Source organism: Protopterus annectens, chromosome 1.part2 (assembly GCF_019279795.1).
Source record: "Protopterus annectens isolate FY-2018-M chromosome 1.part2, PAN1.0, whole genome shotgun sequence".
Taxonomy (NCBI): domain Eukaryota; kingdom Metazoa; phylum Chordata; order Ceratodontiformes; family Protopteridae; genus Protopterus; species Protopterus annectens.
In genome coordinates, this window is record NC_056727.1 from 721,860,121 (window position 1) to 721,884,659 (window position 24,539).

At 37.3% G+C, this 24,539-nt stretch overlaps 1 protein-coding gene across 1 annotated transcript in view; it reads left to right on the top strand.

Moving 5' to 3' along the window:
* Window positions 1-24,539, top strand: part of LOC122792408 (kinesin-like protein KIF28P) — a 1,102,337-nt gene that overhangs the window by 256,072 nt on the left and 821,726 nt on the right. Inside the window, exon 6 of the mRNA XM_044060197.1 lies at window positions 15,641-15,795. Within this exon, the coding sequence (XP_043916132.1) occupies window positions 15,641-15,795 (155 nt within the window). The remainder of the gene's footprint in view (window positions 1-15,640; window positions 15,796-24,539) is intronic.

A 24,539-nucleotide genomic window follows, 5' to 3' on the forward strand; every position in this document is an offset into this window, starting at 1 on the left:
GCAAATGGCATGATGACATGACATAAGAAAGTAAAGAACAGGAGTTAAATAATCGTAGCACTAGCATTTAACAGGGGTTATTTTATGCATTACAGATCAGTTTTAAAAAAGTTGCATAAAGTAGGCCATACCATATGGTGAGAGCCCCCCCCCCCCCAAATGTGCAAAAGTTCCTATTTCATGGAAAGAATGGTGAAAGGCTGGACCAGCCTCCCCAAGCTACAATGAACTTTAACATTACATTCCTGTAAACTGGAACACATACAGACCCATGAACTCCAGTTAAACTACAAATGCTTAGTTATGGTATACTGTAGTTGTAGAAACAGTTTGGAGGTGGAGTTGTCATCCTTGGGTATCAGAATCAGAATACAAATTAAGGTAAAATAAATTAGTCTTTGGAGAACAAGATCATCAAGAGTAGGTAGACTGTTTATGTCTTAAAAAGGATTGTCTATTTTGATGTGGCACATCCAAGTATGCAGATGCAATTGTAATTACCACAATAATGTTAACAACTGTGGCCATAACATTAAGATATAGTAATGGGAATGGCAGATTTTGTAGGTGAAGGTTGCTAAAACTGCATAGGATCTGAACGAGTAGCTATGAGAGAAAATACTATGTGGCCAGAGTATCAGCTTCTTTGGTTTGAGTCTAACAAGGGATAATTGGCTAGACTTAAAATGGCTCACAAGGGCAGTTAGCTTAGTACTAACCTATGAAATAGAAGAGATGGAGATTATTAGAAACCATAATTTTCTTTAAATGAAAATGATATAGCAGAATGTGTGGTAGATGCAAAGAGAAGACTACAGTGTATAACATGCACGTGCTCAGAAGGGAAGCTCAGGCACGCAGAGAATGGGAAAACATCAGTACATAAATAAATAAGCAGAAAGTGTCACTGGGAAAATTTTGGATTGATTGGGGCAATTACTTGCTTGGTTATCATGCTGACAGAAACATATTTATTTTTAAATTTCTTCTAGCATTCAGTAGAACGATTCCAACATAATGAGACTTACTAATACTTTATCAGTATGACCTATAGTAAATGCTAGGAATATTTTTTCATACAACATATTTAAACAGAAATAGCCAGGGAAGAAAAGAAAAGTATAGTTCTTTTCAGATATATTCTAATAGTGAGAGTAAAGTTTAAAACTACATCCAGAAGCAAATAAGTAAAGAAGACTGCAGTAAAGGGTGACATATCAAGGGACAGCTCCTTAGTATGGTATGAGATTCTGTACCAAATAGAAAAGCCATCTGTTTGTGTTACAATAGACTTTATTCTCATCTTACAGAATACTATGTTGTCTGCAACTCCAGACAGTTGGAGGTAACACTAAAGCATGGGGAAATACAATCATGCTGATGAAGATTGGGTGTACAAACTGGTGTACATTCAGGTCCAGTGCCTAATAACTCAGCCTTAGACTGCAGTGACCAATGAAAAGAAAATTACGGATAGAACATGAGGAACTGAACCTTTATGAGCGTAAGAAAAGGCCAGAGTGACCCTACTTTGTCAGTCGGCAGAGCATAGAAACACTTAGCTGAAAAAAATGAGCGATTGAGTTTGAAATTGTGTCCGTAGTCCGTAGTCCATTTCTAACTGTCACTCATGACGAGTAGGCTTTTTTTTTTTTAAGTAGCTGGCTGCTAGTACTACTCAAGGATTACTCGGGAATCCACACTCCAGAATCTTTCCTCTCTCTGAGTCCTGTATCTCCGTGAACTTGCAAGCAAAAGCACCCTCAACCCAAAGAAAATCAGATAGCCAGATACTGAGATTATTTAATAATATGCTAGGCACCAATGTCACTAGTGTACCCATGCGTACGTACGGTCGGCAGCTAGAGCAAAAGTCAAAGGCAAAAGTACCTGTCTCGTCCTGCACACTGCCTGATAATATTGATTGTTTCTCGCTCTCTTTTTCAGAAAGAGAGCAAGAACCAATCAGTAGTCACCCTGCCATTCACATCACGGAACGTGCCTGCGGACGTGGCAGTCCGCCCCCTTCCACTTTAATGTGCACTTACCGCACAGACTTCTGGGCATCATACACTGATGCAGAACTACCCATAGTCCGGACTGCCTATACAGCAGTCAGAAACAGTCCAGCAGGCAGCGAAAAGGAAAAAAAAAAACGGAACTCGCAGAGCAACGAGCATGCGCAGTTCAAGTTCCGAGACTTTGCGAGTCAGACTCATTTTTATAGCAAGCCAGGCAGGTTTCTTATGTTAAAAAATATTTTATTTCAGAAGTTGTGCTTCTCTTTTTTTCTCACACAGCTGGGGGGGCTGCAGTCTCGCAGTCCGATGCCATGAGCCGCCCCTGGGTTTGAGGAAGTGAATTCCAGAGTTTAGCTATGTGATTTGAGAAAAGAGAGCCTCCAGCAGTGTTCTTAGCTTTGTTTACTTTTAATAGTGATTTGTCACTGGAGTGTAATGCTCTATTATTGGAGTAAGGTTCAGTTATGTTTTGGAGAGATGTTTTTTTTTCTGGCTGGTAAAGTAGTTTCTGAGTTATCAGCTGATTATAGGCTAGTAGATGTGGTACTTCCAACCAGGAAAGTTGTTTCAGGGCTAGACAGTGGTGTGATCGATATTGAAAGTCTGTAGCAAATTTTGCAATTTCATTATAACAAGCCTCGAGTTTACCTAGGTCTGTATTTTTCAGGCTGGTGAGTATGGGTGAAGCATAGAGGAGGGTAGAGAGAAGGTGTGTTCTTGAAATGGCTATCTTGATATTGTTGGTTACAAATTTCTATAAAGTGTGCCCAGTTTTTTATGTACTTTCTTTATAGTTTGGGATATAGTCGAATCTCATGTTGTTATCTATTATGATGCCTAAGAGTTTTGTAGGGGATACCAGTGTAATAGTTGTATTATCTATAGCTTTGATGATGAAAAATGTAGATGGGTCACTGGCTTTAGTGGGATGGAAGATCATAAGTTTAGTTTTACTAGGGTTAAGTATAAGTTGAGATTTGGTGAGCTGAGATTCAATAGCAGAGAAGGACTTTTGGATTATGTCTTGAAGTTGCTGTATGGAAGGGGCAGCACATGTAAGTGTAGAATCATCTGCATATTGCACTAAGGAGACAAGGGAACTAACTGTGTTAAGGTTATTAGTAAAGAGAATAAAGAAAAGGGGACCAAGAATAGAGCCCTAGGATACACCAAGTCTGACAGGAAGTAGAGGGGAGAGGTGTTTTTCCCATTTTACAGCTTGTTGGCATCCTGTTAGTTTCTAAACCATGTGAGAGCAGAGAGACTGAGATTTAGGTTAGCTAGTACTGTTAGAATTTTGTCTTGGGAGACAGTGTCAAAAGCCTCTGACAGATAAAGAAAGATGGTTGAAACTATTTTGCCTTCATTTTTATATTGATTAATGGTATTTGTGAAGCTAAGGAGGGCTGTTGTAGTACTATGATTAGGTCTAAACCCATGCTGTATTATGGCTAATAGGCTTTTTTTGTGGAGCGGTTGTCCAGAAGTTGAGAAAGTAAACATTTTTCCAGAATTTTGGATAGACGGACAGAATGGCAATAGGCCTATAAATTGAAAGTTCTGTAATAGATATGCCACCTTTATATAGAGGGATTATATATGAAATTTTCCAGACAGATGGGACTTGATGCTCAGTGATAGAATGATTGATAAGAATTGAGACAGGGTAAGAAATAACGTCAGCAGATAGCTTTAGATATTCAGCTGGTAAATTGTCAGCTATACTTGTTGGTTTAAGTTTCTTGATAAGTTTTTTTATGTTGTTGAAATGGGCTGGAAGGAAAAGGTATATTCATTGTAGTTTGCTGATAAGGCTGCTGTTGTAGGGGAGGAGCAGTTATTTTTGGAGAGAGACAATATGTTTTTCAGTGAAGTATTTATTGAATTGCTCTGCCATAGTACCTTGGTTGTGTAAAGAAGAGGGGTGTGGGACTGATGCTTGGCCAGAATGTAGGATTGTTTCTATTGCTGACCAGAATTTTTGAGGGTTATTTTTGTGTTTCATTTGGAGATTGGTGTAGTAGTTTATTTTATCCTGTTTACTTTCTTTTCTGACTTTGTTTCTAAGCTCTTGATATGTTAGATGATTAGATTGAGATTTATTTCCATGCCATCTTTCTTAGTCCTTATCTCTGAGTTTAAGTAGAGCTCTGGTTTCTTTAGTTAACCAAGGGGCATAGTCTGACTTTGGCCATATTATCCTGGGTGGTGCTAGTTTGTCAAGTATACCAAAGAAGGTGGAACTAAAATATTCCACAGCCTTGTCTAGGGGTAAGTCCTTGAGAGGAGTCCAGTTATAGTAACTGAGTGTGGATAAAAAGGTTTGGATGTTGCAATTTTTCTTATTTCAGATATAGAACTAAGTGGTATGTTTAAGAGGACATGTACGTTGCCAAAGAAAGTAGGCTGGAATGTAATCACTAAGACTGTCAGGGAGGCAACCAGAATGTTGTGAGTGGGATGGTTTATTAGTTAGAGTCTAGTCTAGGATGGACTGCCTAGTTGAGGTTTTATCTATTCTAATGGAACCGTGAATGATTTGGGTAAAATCATGCAGGTTTATCTGGTTTGTGGTATCCTTTGAATTACAAGTAAGCCAGTCTGTGTTAAAATCATCTATGATGATTGTTTCCTGGGGTAATGTTTTTGATGTCCAGTGGAGGATATGCTCTATAGTGGTCAGGTTATTGACAGGTGGAAACACAAAGATACAGGGTTAAAATGAGCGCTTTTGTTCCCTTTATTTCTCACAATGGAACTTTATCAAATAAAATGGTAATTCCATTCATCCTTTTTATATAAAAAAAACATCCAGTTATGTAGCTTTATTAATTAGTCAGTCTCCCCTTTAAAGGTCAATACACTTAAAATTCATAATACGTCTATATTAATCTACTTAACACAGGGATTTTTGTTTTGTTTTTAAGTTTCTTGCTGTGTTCACTTTGTTATTATTGCCAGGTGGAATATACATTCCTACTATGACTAAGTACTTTTTGGAAATAATTTTCAGTTTAGTGTAGAGTAATTTGACGTTATTGAAATTTGGGGTAGTTTGATCTAATGGTTACAATATGATGTTATTTTTATATAACAGTGCTATTCCTCCACCACTTTTAGCCTTTCTGTCTGCTCTAAGAATATTGTAACCTAGAGGTATAATTTCATTGTCATCAATATTTGGTTTCAACCAGGTTTCTGTTAATAGAGCTATATGTGATAAGTATAGAGAAAGGGTAGCATGGAGTTCCTGAATTTTATTAAGGAAACTTCTGTTATTTATATTTAATAGCAGCTCAGATCCCTTTCTAGGTATGGTTGGAGTACTTTGAGGCAGGGGGAGGATGTGTTTATAAGTTTAGGTGTGGTGGTTGTGGGACCAGGGTTTGGATGGACTTTACCACTAATTGTAAGATGGGATGGTATGTTTACAAGAGTATTAAGCAATCTGGTTATGTATTTATCTACCAGAGGGAGATGTGTGGTGAGCCCTGAAGGAGTGTTACTGTATAGGGGATAATCCAACAAAAAAATGTCACAGGATACCTTCTCCTTGAAAAGAACCAGACACCAGGCAGAGTAAGGTTATAAGTGCTTTTGTTCCCTTTATTCACACTCAGTATAAACGGAACTTCATCAGATACAAAACATTACACACTTCCCCCCTTTTTTATATACAATTCAATTGCTTAATCACAATCAATTAACTTAAATGAATTAATTAGTTAAATGTGCTCTCAAGTTAAAAACACATTAAGTTCTTTAAAAATATATTGCTATGTATAATACATAAATAATTCTCCTATAAAAACACATATATAATAAACATTTCATCTGTTAAAATATATATATATATATATATATATATATATATATATATATATATATATATATATATATATATATACTAACTTAATTGCTTCTATGTTCATCTATCTGATGAAGTTCACTTATAACCTTACTCTGCCTGGTGTCTGGTTCTTTTGAAGAAGGTATCCTGTGACATTTTTTGTTGGATTATTTGCTTCATGTGTTTTACTATTGTGATATTGGTGTGCATTGGTACACAGGATACTTGATCAAGGAAAGACTTTGACACTTTTTTGGAAGCTGTCACTGAAGAGAGAGAAAGCACAAGCAAGTATTTTTTGTGAACTATTGGCTTTGATACTTTTTTTGGAAGATGGCTCTGAAGAGAGAAACTACAAGCAAGTATTTTTTGTGAATTAGAGACCAGTGTTTACTGACGAGTTTCTGGCAATGGATAAGTCTGTGGACAATATTAATAATGATGACAGTGTAAGCCTTACACAGCTTTTGGCTTTAATTTCCCAAATTAATACTAAAGTTGATTTAATATATTCTAGTAGAGCAAAAGAAATTCATACTGCTACAGAAATGAATGTTAGTAACTGTATTGCTGTTGAAAAGTCTCCTGGTGAGTTGCAGGAAGCTAGAATATCCTACTCGGGGGTGGTACTGAGAGATGTGAATGCCACTGGAGTAGGTCAAGTGAATGGAAAAGGCTTGCAAGCAATGGGTGATGGAGAATTCCTCTCCTGGCTGAACAGGGAACCAATACCATTGTGGGACGGATTCGGGGGCCAGCCAAGAAAAGGTGATGACCCTGTTTCCAATTATAAACATAAAATTTATAAATTGGAAAAAACTCTGAAAAAATTCATGGCATTACAGCTTGACAACATGTTTTTCGAAGACTGTATATGCCTGGGAAGAGTACCAAAGGGGCTAAGAATCTGTAAGTTCCCTAATAACATTCAGAGTGGTTCAGTTCTACACCGGGAACTTTTAGAACTGTTTGATTGGACAGGCATTGACTTTATGCTGTTACTAATTAAAGACAATGCTAGAATAATGTGCAGTTTGAAAGATGAAATTGTGACATTACAAAGAGAAATAACTGCTGATAGCCTCTTTGAGACAAACAAAGGGGTTTATTCCACCATCTTCCTGAGGGTTGAGCAACACGAAAATAACATTAAAAAGAAAAAAGAGAAGAAGCTGAAAAGAGACCAGGAGGAATACAAGCAGAAGAGGGCGTACCTGATTCCAGGTGCAGGTGGTTGACCAAGAGTTTGATTCGTAGAAATAGATGAAGAAGTTGTGGAAATTTTGCCAGAAGATGAGTTTGATGAACTGGAGGTGTTTGGTGAGTAAGGGACTGGTTTAGAGCAGGATTTTTGACCATTGCCAAGAAGGTCTGCATGGCTGAAAAGCAAGTATGGTTCCTGGACACCCAGAAACAACAACAACAAAAAACAGTATTGGAGAGATTATCGTGTGCAACAAGGGGGTCAAAACAGAAGGAAGGGGAGACCACCACCACCACCACAACCATTCTACCAACGGTAAGACCATCTCAGTTTGTTGTTAATGACAACTTGAAGTATTTTTCTAACTGTTTTAGTACTGAAGTGATGCATAAGACTGTTGGTGATAAATGTGTGGGGAAGATCGATTATACAAGAATCCACAGTAAAACAAATGAATGGTCACCTGTGTTTGGTGGAAATGACAGCACTGAGTGTTATACTGACTTTCCTTGTACTATGCTGTTTCAAGAGAATGTTGCTGATTCCTGGGACATTGGAAATGGACTGAATACTATAAATGAAAGTTTTAGCAATAAGGCCTCATTGTTACAGTATGCTGTATAATGTAATGATGTATCTAATGAAGCATGTCTTAAGGAAATGTATAATGATTTTGATGTAAATATGGAAAAGCATTGTATTGAGATTACACATGAGACATGCTGTGATGAATCTTTGGGGAACAAACAAAATCTAGATGCATTGAACACAACTAATGAAGGAAATGATATATTTTTACAGCAGAATTTTGAGTTTAACAATGTCCCTGCTGAAGCTATGTATAATGACAATAGTAATAATACAGGGAACAGTAATAACAACAATGAAAACGGAAATGTTTGTATTCTGGAATATAAGGGCCTTAAGATTTATAATTACAGTGGAATCATATTAAATATCACCCATGCAGAACTATTTGTAAAAGGGTTTAGTTTTATCCCTAAAAAACAGAATTATATGGTTAACACCATTTTAGATTTAAAAATGTTTGCAAGGGCCATAAATTTAAAGTTGATAATGCAGAACGGGAAGGAGAGTGATGCAACTAGAGTGACCTTAAAAAGAAAAAGTACTTATAACCCCCCCCCCATTACCACCAGTGGCCCTTTTCGAAAGATTGAATGAAACAGAGTACAGGAATTTAATAGGGAATAAGACTAGACGGATTAACCAGAATTTAACAAAAGACGAACAACAGGCATTAACAGAGTTAATGAGGAACCAAGAAGTAAGAATCATGAAGCCCGATAAGGGGGGAGGGGTAGTTGTAATGGAACATTATGACTACACCACTAGAATGATGAAATATTTGAATGACAGTTCCTACTTTAGTGCAGCATCACTGAATGTGGTTGACATCTTTAATGCTAGATTAGACATGATTTTGGAATAACTTTTCCAGGAATATACCTTTAGTGAAGATGAGGTGAGATACTTAAAGGTGAACAATCCTGTAACCTCAGCCTTCTTTGGGATTCCTCAAATTCATAAATCATTAGGGGATCCACCAATGAGACCCATAGTGGCAGCAGATGGGAGTAAAACAGAACCTTTAGCAAAAATGCTAGATTTCCATTTAAAAGGATTTTTTGAGGATAAAGAACATGTCTTGAAGGACTCTTGGCATTTATTACAGTGTATAGCAAAGAATGAGTTCAAGGAAGAAGCTATTTTCTTGATTATTGATATTAAGGACCTTTTTCTTTGTATCCCACATGAAGAAGGAATGGAATATTTTCAGGAAGCACTAAGGGAAGGAACCAGATTTTCAAGGGATACGGTGCATGTTTTAGCTACCCTCATGGAATTGGTTCTGAAAAATAATTTTGTGTGGTTTCAGGGGGAATATTTCAAGCAAACCCGAGGTGTAGCAATGGGTGCAGCAGTAGCCCCTATATTTGCTAATATTGTTCTTTGGTATTGGGAAACCAAATTTGTGTTAAATTCAACGTTTAGGAAAAATATCTTTAGATATTATAGATTTTTGGATGATATTCTAATAATATGGGAAGGTGGGTTTGATGAGGCAGATGAGTTTTTGAACTATATCAATGCCACTACTGATTTATTGAATGTTACTAGTAAAATTGAGAAAGAAGCAGTTAATTATCTGGACATCCATAAAAATAGAAGGGATGGATGTTATGAATCATGTATATATAGGAAGCCCACCCATTCGAATAGTTATCTGCACTTTGAGAATGACCACCCCTTTTGGTAAAAAAAGACATTTGGTAAAGGGCCAAATGATTTGAATATCAAGACTAATGACAGATGACAACAGGTTTAAAGATCAAATGGTAGAGTTAAAGACTATGCTGGCAATAAGGGGTTACCCAACTAGTTTCCTAGAGGGACAGGAGAGTTATGTAACAAGCAGGAGAGAAGATTTTTATCCCCCATTATTGAAGAAACCTGAGAGTTTGTTGAATGTTAAGAAGACAGAAGGGGCAACTACTTGCTGTGTGCTAACATATAATGAGGATAGTGTAGAGGTCCGTAAAAATGGTGGAAAAGAACTGGAATTGTGTTTTTGGGGCATATGGATTAACTGAAAAACTGGGTAATAAACCAAAAATAGTTTTCAGAAGAGGACCCAATATTAAGAACTTATTTGAAAGGAAGAAAGACAAAGATAGGATTCCATTAGGTAATATGAGGAAGTGCAATGGCTGCAGGGAATGTAGGTATATCTATGAATGTAGGAATATAGTGATAGAGGGTCACAATAGAATAATTCCAGTGACAGGTAATTATAATTGTAATACAAAAGGAGTTGTCTATGTGTCCTTGTGCCAGTCATGCTGTGCATATTATATAGGAAAACAGAAAAGAAGTTAAAAAGCGAATTTACCAACATATTTATGCAATTATGAGACAAGATAAAACAAATGCCTTATTTAGACATAACATAAATTGTAAGGATTTTAAAAAATTCCTCTTCTGTCTATTGGAAAAGGTAGGTAGACAGGAGGGGGGGGGGTAATTGGCCCTGTTTTTTTAGAATACAGGGAAACACACTGGCAGGTGTTGTTGAATGCTACAGTTTTTCCTGGTATTAATGACAGGATTTCTCTAAGGAGCTTGCTTCATTTAAAGGCAGATGAGATTAGATGAAAATGGTTTAAGTGGTTGAACATAGAAGCAATTAAGTTAGTATAAATATATATATATATATATATATATATATATATATATATATATATATATATATTTAACAGATGAAATGTTTATTATATATGTGTTTTTATAGGAGAATTATTTATGTATTATACATAGCAATATATTTTAAAGAACTTATTAATGCGTTTTTAACTTGAGAGCACATTTAACTAATTAATTCATTTAAGTTAATTGATTGTGATTCAGCAAGTGAATTGTATATAAAAAGGGGGGAAGTGTGTAAGGTTTTGTATCTGATGAAGTTCCATTTGTATTGAGTGTGAATAAAGGGAACGAAAGTGCTTATAACCTTACTCTGCCTGGTGTCTGGTTCTTTTCAAGGAGAAGGTATCTTGTGACATTGTTTTGTTGGATTATTTGCTTCATGTGTTTTACTACTGTATAGGGGAAGTGATTAAAGAGTTTGTACTTGTATATGTCTGGAGATATCTCAAAGTGTATGCCTTTTATTTGATCAGGGCATGGAGATAAAATTCCATGGTGGGATAGCTGGATATTAAGCTGGGAGTGGTAAAAGGTTAGATGAGCTGCTATTGAGATAGTAATGAGTGTTGTAATGTATCGGGATAGCATGTTAGTTATGTGCTAATTGTTTAGTTAGGTGGTTAAGTTATAAAGTATAGTTAATGTGCGCACTTTAAGACTTTGGCAGTGAGCTAATTGAGTAGGTGTTTAAAGATTTAAATTCAACCCTTATTTTTATTTTATTTTATTTTTTGTGGCCTAGACAATGGTTAGATAAGGGTATGCTGATTGTATGAATAAGTTACTATAGGTATTTACTTAAGATAATTGCTAGAAATTATGTTTGAGAGAGTAACAAATTGAGGTGGATCCAGTTGGGGTAGAGTAATTAGTGTATAGATAGAATATAGGCAGCATACTGTATCAGGATTGTTTGGAAGGATCTATTGGATAGGCTGTACATTTTCAGTGGAAGTGGCTTGTTCAAAATAAATCTAATTGTAGGGGGTGGTTGGAATTTGGGGGTAGGGTAGGGGAGCAGAGTGAGCCAGAATGCAGCAAGGATGAACATAACAGGTAGGACCTTGGATTAGCAGAGCCAAAATAAAGCTATAAGCAACCCTTATATCAAAGTAGGCTCCCAAACTCTGTGGAACTCTTAAACTTCCTTAGTAGAACATCTAACATAAAATATTATCCATTTTTGCTTAAGTAATTGACTACAGCAGTATTAGATAAGTGGTAGGGAGAGAATTAGAGTTTAGGGTATTGCCAGCAAATCAACAACCTTAAATTAATGTAGATACACAGAAATGGGGGGAGGACTTAACTAGGTATGGAAGAAGCAAGCAGCTGACAGCTCTGATGGTGTAGTCACTAGTTACAGTGACTATTTTCTGATGAGCAGTAATAATATTTCTTAACTTCAACCTAAATCAATTTTCCTTGCAGGCACTGTATATATCTGCTCAAAGAATTATAGTGTGAGGAATAAGCTGCGATAACGATCAGGGAGTAAGTCACAGGTTCAGGGTGAAATCTACAGTTAAAGGTAATCAATTTATTTTCCTTGCAGTCCCAGTATATATCTGGACATCCTGCTCAAAGAATTATAGTGTGAGGAACAAACCATGGTAGCGATTAGGGAGTAAGTCACAGGTTCAGGGTGAAATCTACAGTTAAAGGTAATCAATTTATTTTCCTTTCAGGCACTGTATATATCTGAAGTCCTGCTTGAAGAACTATAGTGTGAGGAACAAGTTGTGGAAGTGATCAAGGAGTTTGTCACAGGTTCATGGTGAAGTCTACAGTTTAAGTTATCTTGGAGTATGTGATGCTGAGGGACCGGACAGCTGCAATCTGTGATTCCTTTTTCTATGAAAGCTGTAACATCCAAAAATCAATCATTTCATGGTTAGTATTATGAGTAAAGTTTGAAAAGGGTGTGGCATTACTAATGTAGTTCATAAAAGAACCCAGGGAGGTAGCATCTCCTCTCTAAAAAATAATGATGTCTTCTAAAACTGGGCATAGAAATGTATGTACTTATTAAATGTTGAATTTAAAATGAAAATGTTCTCTCAGTGCCACATAATAAAATTAGCACCAGTTGGGACTCTTGTGGCACCCATGGCCACACATTCAGAGCTGGTGAATGTCTTCAACTTCAAAATAAAAATAATTGTTTCTTAAAATTACCTCCATAAATTCAAGTGATAATTTAATTTCTCACTTTGATAAATCATTGAGACCTACAAGCATATAATTTAACCACTACAATGCAGTGATGTAGTATATTATGGAGAAAAAGTCCATGACATCAATAGTAACAAAAATAATGTAACTATGGTAAGCCACATCCATTAAACTATCAAAAATGTGCCAGGAATCTTTCAAAATATGCATATATGTAGCAACAATATTTTTTAAATTTTCCATCAACAAAAATTGCTAGTGGTTCTGTAATGGATCTACTGCCTGTCGCTATAGGCCTTAGTGGTGGATCAGAGATGTTTTAGATATCTTCAGGATATCAAGGGTATTGGAACCTGTTGGTTTATCTGCATATAAAAAATTAAACTATTGTGTTGCAATCATACCCTGTGACAACAAATCATTAAGCATGCATTTGATTTTAACATAAGTGATGTTCAGTTCAGTTGTGGAAGCACACTCATAAGTCCTAGTGTCAATTAACATGTTCATCATTTTACCAAAATACATATTTGAATCAATCGGTACAGCCCCGTCCCTTATCTGGCTTCATCATCCTTACAAACTTGTTCCTTGCCAAATTAAATAGTAAGGTTCTTTCTTCTGCCTTCATGTTAGTAAAGAAAATATGTTTTTTGTGTTACAAACTGACCAAATTTAATTTTTCCAGTACTGTTCAAAACTGACAAGTGAATGGTTTAAAGGGGAGTTGAAGGTACTTTTAATTCCCAGAATAGGCCCATGTCCCACACATGAATTGTCACCAAACAACAGGGTTGGGTCAAGCGTTCGAGTGAAAAATTTTAATTCAGAGTCTTGAAAATGTCCACCCTTCTGGTGGGGGACAAAGGAAAAATGTTTTTAAAATAAATTAAAGTATGTCATATTAAGCTCCACATAATTAAAATTATAGATGTTAAAGTCACTGATAATAGGGGGCACAGTACCTGCAGCAGAATTGTCAAGGCTGCATAGATGAACATCAGTGATGGCTGTACAGGCATCCAATCAAGTCATCAAAGTTGGCCTCTACCTCTCCCTCTCCTTCAGTCTCATGCTAAGTTCCAAGGTTTGTTGTTTCTTTTCAGCATGTTCTGGATGTTGTCCATCTTGCTCTCTATTCTTGAAGATGTCCTTATGGGGATGGTGTCCAAAACAAAATCCTTGTTTTTCTGATGAGCAGACGAAATCAGTTTCCTTGTGTGTTGCTTATTCACATTCCACATCCATGGCTGGGAACTGATTGTATCTACTGGGTTGTTTACCTGATGGGAGGGGGTATACTTTTTCCCTCATACTTTGTTTTGTTCCTTTTTAATTTATGCTCCTTTCTTTCCTTTACAATCTTGCTTTGTTTTTCCACCTTGTTGAATTTGTTTTGCAGTTTTAAAAACTGAAGACTCAAACAACCTCCACCGACAGAGATGATTATCCAAAGAGAAAAGATTGATTTTTTAACTGCTTTCATTCTTTAATTTCATTAGAAATTCATCAGAAAAAAATCTAAACTGAATCAATATCATTTAAATAACCTTCCAAAAAGTCAAATGATCCAATCAGACCAATCGAAACTTGCTATGGCTTATATCACACTTAAACCAAATGAAAGGAACAAACATCAATATTAATATGCAAAGTTCCAATGAAATTAAAGAACGAAAGCATTTAAAAATTGATCTTTTGTCTGTGGATATTCATAGCAGCCAGTGGAGGGTATTTGAGTCTTAATTTTTTTAGTTTTGAGTTTATAGTACAGTGTTTTTCATTTTTATTGTATATTTGTATTTTAAAGATGATAGTAGTGTATTGCAATTAACTTCATAAAGATGTCTAGCTTTTTAAATTGAACTGAATGGTATGATCAGCTGACAGGCTGTGAGATCACATGAGTGTTTTTAGCTTTTAAGTAGAAGTGATTGTTTCATGATTCATATTCTGATGAAGTACTTTACATTCATGAATGAAACGCTTAATCTAATACATGTATTCTCTGGTTGGACTTAACATGGATTTTTGTTTTCATCCAGGTGAGAGTTTGTAAGTGCCTGCTTGTTTGTTGTTAAATCTTAAGATGTGCCAAGACTGCATTCTGCAAATACTCAGACTGATGTCCTTTACTTATTTCACTCTCATGTGTTACCTACCATAAGTGTTTGTTTTTAACTAATTAACATCTGTGGTTTTGCCCATATTTTTGCCTACTCCTCAAAAATGTATATTTTCTGGTAAATCACTGAGGATTACAATCAGTCAAAATGTCAGAGATTAAAATTGATGTAACACTTGCCCTTTGATTAACTTTTTAAATGAATTAGAGTTATATTTAAAAAACTGTCCCTGGTTTTCTTCCTTTATTCCCCATTATTTTTAGCTGTGTACAAAATTCTAGAACAAATAAGTTGAGATGTATATGAGATGTATACCTCCAGCACTTTATTGTTCAGACAGATCCAGAATATATCACCACAATGTATTTAGTTGGAGGGTGGCCAGAACTTGCAGAATTGTACAGCGTCATTGAAATATGCTGTAAATGAATTCCCAGAGTGTGAACATGAAAGATGCATTTGCTATTTATTTTTTGCTCATATTATTTCTTATAGTCCATGGACTATAAGCCATTGCAACGTACTGTATCTAGTATTTCATTATTTTACTTATTGCTTATTTTATTTTTGACAATCCTCGATTAAAAAAAATATATACTTCTCAGACTTCTTCTCAAGGTCATAACTGTTACTAGGAATGTCATGAATAAGATAGTATCAAAATTATAATCACAAACCTAAACATTATTCCTTAGTTATGGACATCTGAGAAATAAATGACCAGAGAAATAAGGCGTGTTTGTGGGCATTAATAAAGTACAAGAATGTGACGGGAAAAACTAATGTCCTCAAATATAAGGGGACAAGTAGTGAATTAACATGGAATACTTATGGATGGAATTCTTTCCATGATGAGTACTAAATAACCAGAACAGCTTATGGGTGATGGCAATTAAAACATATAGCAAGTAATCAAACAAGCACAAAGAAACTAATTTTTCAAAAAAGCTTACCTTCTAGTAGATTATGTAATTAACTAGATCCACTAAGGTCATGTTCAAGTTATTTCAGATGCATTGTTAATATTTTGCTGCAGATATTCTTGGATGAGAAGATTAGTAAGCAGTCTAACATAACGCTGGTGGATCTTGCGGGCAGTGAACGACAGAAATCTTCAGGGTCTGAAGGAGACCGATTAAGGGAAGGGACTTCTGTGAACCTTAGCCTTGCTACTCTGGGAAATGTCATCAGGTTGGTTGTATAGAAAATATTCTCTCACAGTTTATTATCCTGTATAAGTTTTTCTATTCAGTGAACAGTAAGAATCTCATGGGTAGTGTTATAGTCAGTTAAAGCTGTTTTATATTAAATTATTGTGTTTCGTATTAGGATAGACCATTGTTATTTGCTGTACCAACTACAAAATTATTGCAGCATTTATATACACTTACAGTTTATCATCTCTAGGTGTGAACACTTAATGCACTATTCCTGTTTCCAATTGAAATGAACAATAGAACAGATGATCTGTAAACAGTTCTGTGTTAGAACTGCTAAAAAGGTAATAACAGTGTGGACACATGAAGAACATGATGGTTTCTGCTGAAAGTAGATGATCCTCACTTGTGCCATGTTTCAGTTGTATCTGTAGATCCTTGCAACCTGTATACCACTCATGATAACCAGTTTTTATCCAGATGTTATAGTGTTTTGAAATGTTTTATGCAGATTAACAAACTTTTTGATAAGCTTTCATCATGCAATCAGCAACAGTGCCAAACCCTGGAATTTAGTTTGAGTTCATGTTTATTACACGAAGGGTTTACTTGGCAGAGTTCATTCAAGGGAGTTTGAGTATCATAGGGTGACTTAGTAACAACCTCTAATTTGTAGAAAACCAAAAAGTGCGGCTTTCAACAGCAACCAAGTATTAAAACAAAAAAGCCGTAGAGCGAGAAGTAGTACTATTCCAAATCCACACCACAAAAGTGACACCAGCAACGTCTTTCTAATTTGTAGTTATATGCAAAGTTTAAGTGCCAGTGGTCTTGGTTCTCCACTTGGAGATCTGAGAAGTAAATACCAAAACAAGAGGTCCTAACAATGAGCTCTGAGAGACACTGCTGGTCACATTCGTACTTATTGATGAGGCATCTGCAACTCACTTTGTAAAACCAAGCATTGTGCATACAAAGCAGTGAGGAAAGATGTATTTTATTAAGAATCCCTTGTAGGGTGTAACTACTTTTAAGAAATAACCACTTCTTTTAGCTACAAATGATGGCTGTAGGAGAAGAAGGAACTGACTCCTGCATCATTTGGGACAAGAATGTTGATAGTCAAAGAGTCTGTGGCTTGCCTCGCATTTTGGGATTGGTGACACTGTTTTGCTTTTGGTGAGAGAAAAGCAAAGGGGTATTATTTCTCACAAGTGTGAAGCCATGATGAGACCAGCATAGTAGTAACCAGGTAGAAATAGCAAATTTAAACTAGGAAAGAGACCAGAGCTGTGCCTCTTGTGTGCCACACAGAAATCAAAGTGTCCTCCACACTCCTACACTGTTATTGTTGTGTTTTTAAATAGATGTGTCTCTCTAGTTGCCCACCCCTTATGTTAATTTGCATATTTCCTTTCCTCGCCTCCTTCACTGGAAGCACAACATAATCATTTTGTGAAATCACTCCCCTTCAGCTATTTAAATTTATTGATCATGCCACTGTTTTCCATAGGGCCAGAATACAAAGTGCCCATCCCCATCCAATCTCTCTTGCTTTGTTAAAATCAGTGGCTCTCCCCTTAGACTGCTAAACTTGAGTTACCCCTCTCATTTCTAACTGCTTAGTACACACAGCAACTCTTAGGATATTAACCCAGTTTTCCATCTTACCTTTAAAACCTGCAACATCTACTCCAAGACCACTGATCATTAGTGTACCCACATTCTGGTTCTCAGCAGTCATCTTGGGATTAGTGCTTCTGTTTTGCTCCTGGTGAGCAAAGGAGCATAAAGACATTATTTCCTGGAGACTGCTGATCACCAGAAAACATAACTGTTTCATATGTAGCTGCTTCAAATTTGTGTTTATATTTTGCACCTGGTGAGAGAAGGGGAAAAGGGCATTGATTCCTGATTGTCCATGATTGGACAGTAAGTGTCTGTGTGGGATCTTCCAGATTGATCGGATTGCTATTCAAGGCATCTACTAGAAAAAGGCTACAATCAGCCTACAGACCTCTTCATCACCTGGAGTAAGAGTGTTGATTATCAAAGACCTTGTGGCATACTTTTCATCTTGGGATGGGTGCTACTGTTTTACTTCTGGTTAGAGAAGAAGCAAAGGGGCATTGAATCCCAGTAGCATGAAGCTGTGGTGAGACCAGCACTAGTAGTAGCCAGGTAGTAGCCAATTAGGTGAATCCCCACTATTTATCATTGTTGAGAAAGCTAATTGTTTCTTTTCAGTTAAATACTGCTTGATTAACTGCTGCCTAACCTAACTTCAGAATATCTCCCTTAATACTTCATACATAAGTCATCATGGTCTACTTTAGTAGTTTCTCCTAAAGTGTTTGGCAGTGCCCTGTATAGACACAGGCACCCTGAGTTGACATTTTTCTTGTAAAAGCACCCATAAAATTTCACTAATACCTAGTTACACACAGGGTGACTAGTCTGCAGTGACAAGCACTACCCTAGAGTTGCCAACCAGACATTAGTTTATATTCTCTCTACAATCATATAATCAATAAAAAAGGGCCTGTTGCCATGGATATGAACTTTCCCATTATCTCCATTACCAGATTGGTGGATATAGGCATCCTGAAGCAATGTAGTAATTGCCTCATGTTTGCTGGCAGCCAGCTAATTCTCAAACAAACTGATAAGATATGTGAAAGATATGTTTATATAATATCACTGGAGGCAAAGCTCTCACATAAATGCACTCCTAATGCCAATCAGGTTATCAGTAGTACAAATGCTGCACTCCATCACACACACAGCACAAAGCAGACACATGGACCCATGTATGCTGAAGCACTTAAATGTAACCCTACAAAACCTGAAAGACCTTCTAGATGAATTACACATAACACGTGCTCTCAGCAGCACTGAATGCACTCTTTCAAAACAACAACCACATCAGCACATACAACCATATCTCATGGAGCCTCTACTTCTAATTCCATAAGGCAAGCCACCACACAATTCAACATTTTAGTCACTGGAACTCTATGTGAGACACACTGATGTCCATCTTACTAGGGTAAGTAAGGAGAAAGTCACAGTCAGTTGCTTACCAGGGGCCAAGATCCACTGCATTATGGACACACTCAGGTCATTGGACCAGAAATACCAGTGTGACTCAATCAAAGTCCATGTAGGTGTAAATGGCCTGAGATGTACCTTCCAAGACTATATGAATACAGACATCATGAAACTGTCAGAATATGTGTACCAGGCTGGTATGATGCTATCATTGAGGATCATTTTACCTTCTCCACAATATGAATAGAAGATGACTTGACTTTAATAACTGGCTTAGTTTCTGTTGTCATTCTGAGGGAGTACAATATTTGCCAGCATGGAAGGAGAAGGTCAACAGACCATGCTAGTTTGCCAGGAATGATTTATATGTTTCCCCTCTAGGCTTTCAAATTTTAGCTAAAACATTGTCCTTCTCTATAGTGCCCTTTTTAGAGAATGCTAAACTAAAACTAGTTCTGACATAGCAAATCAAAACCAAGAAAATCTAGAGGTGTTACTGCTGAATGCTAGGAGTCTAAACAAGAAACTCTGCTCCCTACAAACTCTCCTCACCCTACAGAATGCTAATCTATATTTAGTCACTGAGACATGGTTTAAAGCTGCAGACAGCACACCAGCAGTGCAAGGCTATAACACCTTTCAAACATTTAGACCAGCTACAACACAGATAGGGACTAAAGGTGGAAGTGTCTTGATTTATTTAAAAAAAATAAATATACCTCAAGGCTATTCAAACAGGACAATACACTCATGTTTCTCCAAGTTCAAATCACCACAGGTAAAATCCCATACCACTTCCTTGCAAGCTTTAGGTCCCCCTCATTGACCAGGAAACCTATAACACATATTTAAGCTTACTGGAAGCACTCACCATCCAACCCAATATTCATGGGCAACTTTAATTATCCTGCTATTAACTGGAAATCATATATGACACCAAATGCGCAGGTACAGAGATTCCTGGATTTTGTAAATACAAACTCTCTGGGCCATATTGTCAATATTTTGACCAGCGGTGCAAACATACTGGATCTAGTCCTCACTAATATGGGAGAGTGCTGCACATTCCCTAGTGTAATGTCCTCTCTGGCAAGGTCAGACCATAAAATGTTCTCCTTTGAAGTAATCATAAAAACTAGAACCCCGGCTAACCCTGGAATGGTCAGGAAAGCTAAATTCCTACTATTAAGTGACAAACTGTCAAAATTTCAAGTCCCCATAAACTCTGAGAACACTGCTGCCTATGTGGAACTGTCCACAGAAATCCTATACAAGCATGTTAATATCTGCACAGAGGCAGCTGTACCCACTAGTAATAAGTACAGAACTAACTCAAATAATAAGCCACCATGGAGGAATCACAACATTAATAGGCTGTATAACAGAAGGAAGAAAATCATGGCACAAATTAGGAGGTGTAGCACCTAGCAGGATAAAAACACTATCTTCAAACTATGCAAACAATTCAGAAGACAAATAAAGTCTAGCAAAACCAAATTTGAGGTAAATTTGGCCTCCCAAGCCAAGGACAACCACAAGACATTATTTAGCTATGTCCACAGCCTCAAAAGCAATACACAATTGTGTGCACAGCTCATTGTTAATGGAACCATCTATACTGAGGCAGAAGATATAGCAAACCTGCTATCAGACAAATTTAGCTTTAACTTTACCCCACTCTCCTCCTCAACTTTCCCTCAGGAAATACCATTAAATATAACTTCCCCCACTATCACTAGAGAGTAAGTCCTATATGTTCTCTCTAAGGCCAAAAATACTGCATTGATGGGCCCAGACAATATCCCAGGATGCTTTCTAAATACCATGAAACATGACCTATCAGGATCTCTTGAATCACAATTTAACCATAGTCTCAAAAACAGGCTTCATGCCTCATGAATGGAAAACAGCAACAATCAGCCCTCTACAGACCATGGAAACTACAAACCCATAGGTCTCACTAGTCACATATTCTTTCCATGGTTTTGCATATAAATCTCACTAGTCTCACTAGCTTCATATGCAAAACAATGGAAAGAATTCCCATGGAACTGATCAATAATGACATAGGAAACCTCCAGACACTGGACCCAACTCAGTTTGGATTTGTCAAGTACAGGTGATGTCTACTTAACCTGGTGGACTTCTTTTGAGAAGGTCACCAAAGCAAGGGATGAGGGCAGAATGGCTCACACTTGCTACCTTACCTTGGCCAAGATATCTGACACAACACCCGCTTGGGCATTGTTGATAAACTCAAGAGGTTAGGTATCAACCCTTATGTCACCCAGTGGATAGCCAGCTGGCTCACAGACAGGACCCTGGAAGTTAGAATTGGGAAGACCAGCTCTACAAAGAGGACAGTCATGAGCAGAGTCCCTCAGGGATCACTCCTAGGACCACTCCTTTTTGGAATTTATTTCCCTGAAGTCAAGACCAATGCCTATGGCCGACCAAATTTGCAGAGGATTGCAAATTAGGAAAAGTCAGAGAATCCCCCACTTCTCACTAATGTTCACCAGGAAGGGCTGACACAGACAAATAACTTGTGTCAGAGACATTGACTAAAACTAAATACCAAGAAATGCAAAGTTGTATAATTCAGGAAGTCATCCACCCCTGGCAGCTATCATATTGACAATACATCCTTAACAGTCAAGCCAGTAGTCCAGGGACTTGGAGACGCATGAAGACAGTAATCTAGCCTTTGACCATCATGTCTCTACAGTTGTGAGGAAATCATTTTATGTTGTGTGATGCCCCTACACTGGCCCAGTAATGAAGGAGCCTCAATCCTCACCACTGGCAACAGGGAGGGATGTATACAATGAGAGGATGACAAGTACACACACACAGTAAAGTACAATTTCCCTTAAGAGTACACAGAGATCACAGTCAGTCTGAGGCTGGTTTCTTCCTCTTTCTCCAGATCCCCAATCAGACTCCCCACTAGCACAACTATAGGGTTAAGATCTTAGCTGAAGGATCAAGCCAAGACCTTCAGCACACTCTCTGTACAACCAGTGCTTTGTGTCCCTGCCCAAGTAGCTGACACACACACACTCTTTGGGATTTGATTTATATACAAACAAACACACCTGGGGAAGGCTGGCATAGGTTTACTAGCTATGCCCCCTTCTGCCCAGACTATAAGGTAGTTATCAGTGCCACCAACCTGTCTTTATCAGCTACCTAACAGCCCATACCAAAGGGTGACCAGTCCTACTGTGTAATAATCCCAATGGTAAGTGTGACCAAGACTTGCAAGGTTATTTAGGAGTGGCCTGTACAATGTCACCAAATACATATGCAAGTACTCTGAGAGCTTAAATATGTCTCACAAATATCAGCCACAAAGATAGGTTTAAATATATTTAATAATAAATAATAAAAGAACAAGAGAATACTCAATCAACACAGTAACTACAGACTTCAGAATCACAGGAAATATTTTAAAACAACATTGCAGGACAGTCTCAAATAAATACAGAAAACATGTAAACTAATCTTTACTATAGTCATGTCTGTATCTAAAAGATACTATGCCCTAAATAGCTTACTTACAGAGCAAGGCAAATGCAGATGAGTGGCTGTTCTTGCTAGGTCCAAGACAAAACACAAAATGCACACAGTCTCTCTCTGAAAGAGTTCTTAAATTACTATCAAACATTACTGCTGGGTCAGCTTGGATGACATCACTCTTTATCACCTGCCTTTAGTTCCCAGGCTAACAAACTAACATCTCTCTGTTAAAAATGCATATCTCTCAGATGTTTTATATGAACTGGAAGTCATAAAACAATTAAACACTTTTACATTTTGGACCTAGTAATTACTTCTCTCCAAGACAATAGAAAAACTTCTAGCTGTAGACATTGTGTCTGTTTCACGAAACTGAGAGATAACACAATCATAAAATAAACTACTTGTCAGCAACGGTGTAGAAAAAGTATAGACAGACACATATACGATCTGACTGTCTGTCTGCTTTCTGTTTTGCTCCTCTGTAGTTTTTTTTTTTTTTTTTTTAGTTCCATTTGGGTTGTTTTTTGTTTTTTCTTTACAATCATAAAATAATTTCAACTTTATTTTCTTGAAGTTTTGTAAGTTAACTCTGTATGTTCTAGTTTCTACTATTAAAACATACATTTGCACAGATATATAGTTTATATACATTTCTGCCCTTTTCCAATAGGATACACTGTAAACACATCATTGAAGCTCAGTACTGTACAAACCCTGTTCAACACACACTTCTGCACTAGTAGTTTAATATACACATAACATACGGTTCTCTTACATTTGTAAGGCAAGCATATGAATCATATTAATATTCACAAATGACATATGATTATTTACAAAATCCAGATAGCTAGGCTGGCAGTGTCACATGTTGTACAAATTATAAATAAATGGCATTTAGTTCCAAGGAGTTCATTGTTCCACTGTATTCAGCATTCATCAGACCTATACTTGAGGACAATGTCCCCTTTGGTATATACCTAACCAGATACATCCAACAACTGGAATACCCACAGAGGTTACTCACTAAAAGAGTACAGGGCATAAGTAACATGTCCTCTGCAGACCATCACAAAGCCCTATCCCTGTATTCTGTCTCCTACAGGCTGCTGAAGGGAGATATATGCCTGGCATACAGGCATTAGCAGACCCCACCCTGATGGACCTCCTGCATATCAGCAAAACACACATGACTAGAATAATCCATTCTAAAGACTTAAACCTTTTCTGTGATATAAATAGGACCTGCTGGAATGACATGCATATATCCCAGAGACTACCTGTTTTCTGGAACAGGCTTCCCATCCATGTGAAGCAAAGTTCCTTCATAACCCAGTTTAAGTGTAACTTGGACAATTGGATGGGGAACAAGAAATTCATCCCTAGTTTGGCACCTTTATCTCTAATGGACACAGGCACCCAGTAAATGGTTCATCTCCCAGGTCCCTGTTTACATTTATCAAGGGTACCAGAATTTGTCAGACATTTGGGATGCATGGTTAGGCGTAAAAAGGCCCTAGTGGTCATTAGCCTAGTACACACCTATGAACTAAATCTGTAGTATCTGGAAGTTATCTGTGATGTGGCAGATGCAGGTGACATAGAGTATCCATGAGACAGAGAACTGAAGGAACTAAATCTGTAGGTATGCACAGATGAGCTGTCCCATCTTGAGCCACTCTGCAGCATGAGCTCCCCTAGTGTGGGGTATGGTGATACCACAACCATGGCATGTGCAGACTTTGTTCCCAGTGATGGCCATCCCATGTATCCACCACAAATATGCACATGCTCCCAACTATTGACAACACTAGGGTATGGGACAGCAACAGCAGCATTAGCTAATATCCTCATAGAGGTGGTCATGGATGTGTGTACTACCTCACAGCACAGGATTTCCATCACAACATTGTTCCTGGAATATATTCTGTCTTGAAGTCTTTGGTAGAACTGAATGACATCCTCCCAGAAGCCACATGCCTTCCCATTAATCTGCAGGTCAGTGTGGGTAGATGTAGACTGTGCCTGGATTATAGCCCTACACAAAATATATTGATTGAAGCTGTCTGTGACAGAAGATAATGCCTTTAACCACATAGTCTGTGTATGGTGGATATCAGCATGTCAGATGCAGTGCACTGGTCTGCTAACACAGGCAAAAAGGTAATAGTGGTACTGTCATTATTCATAGGGGACCCTCCATGG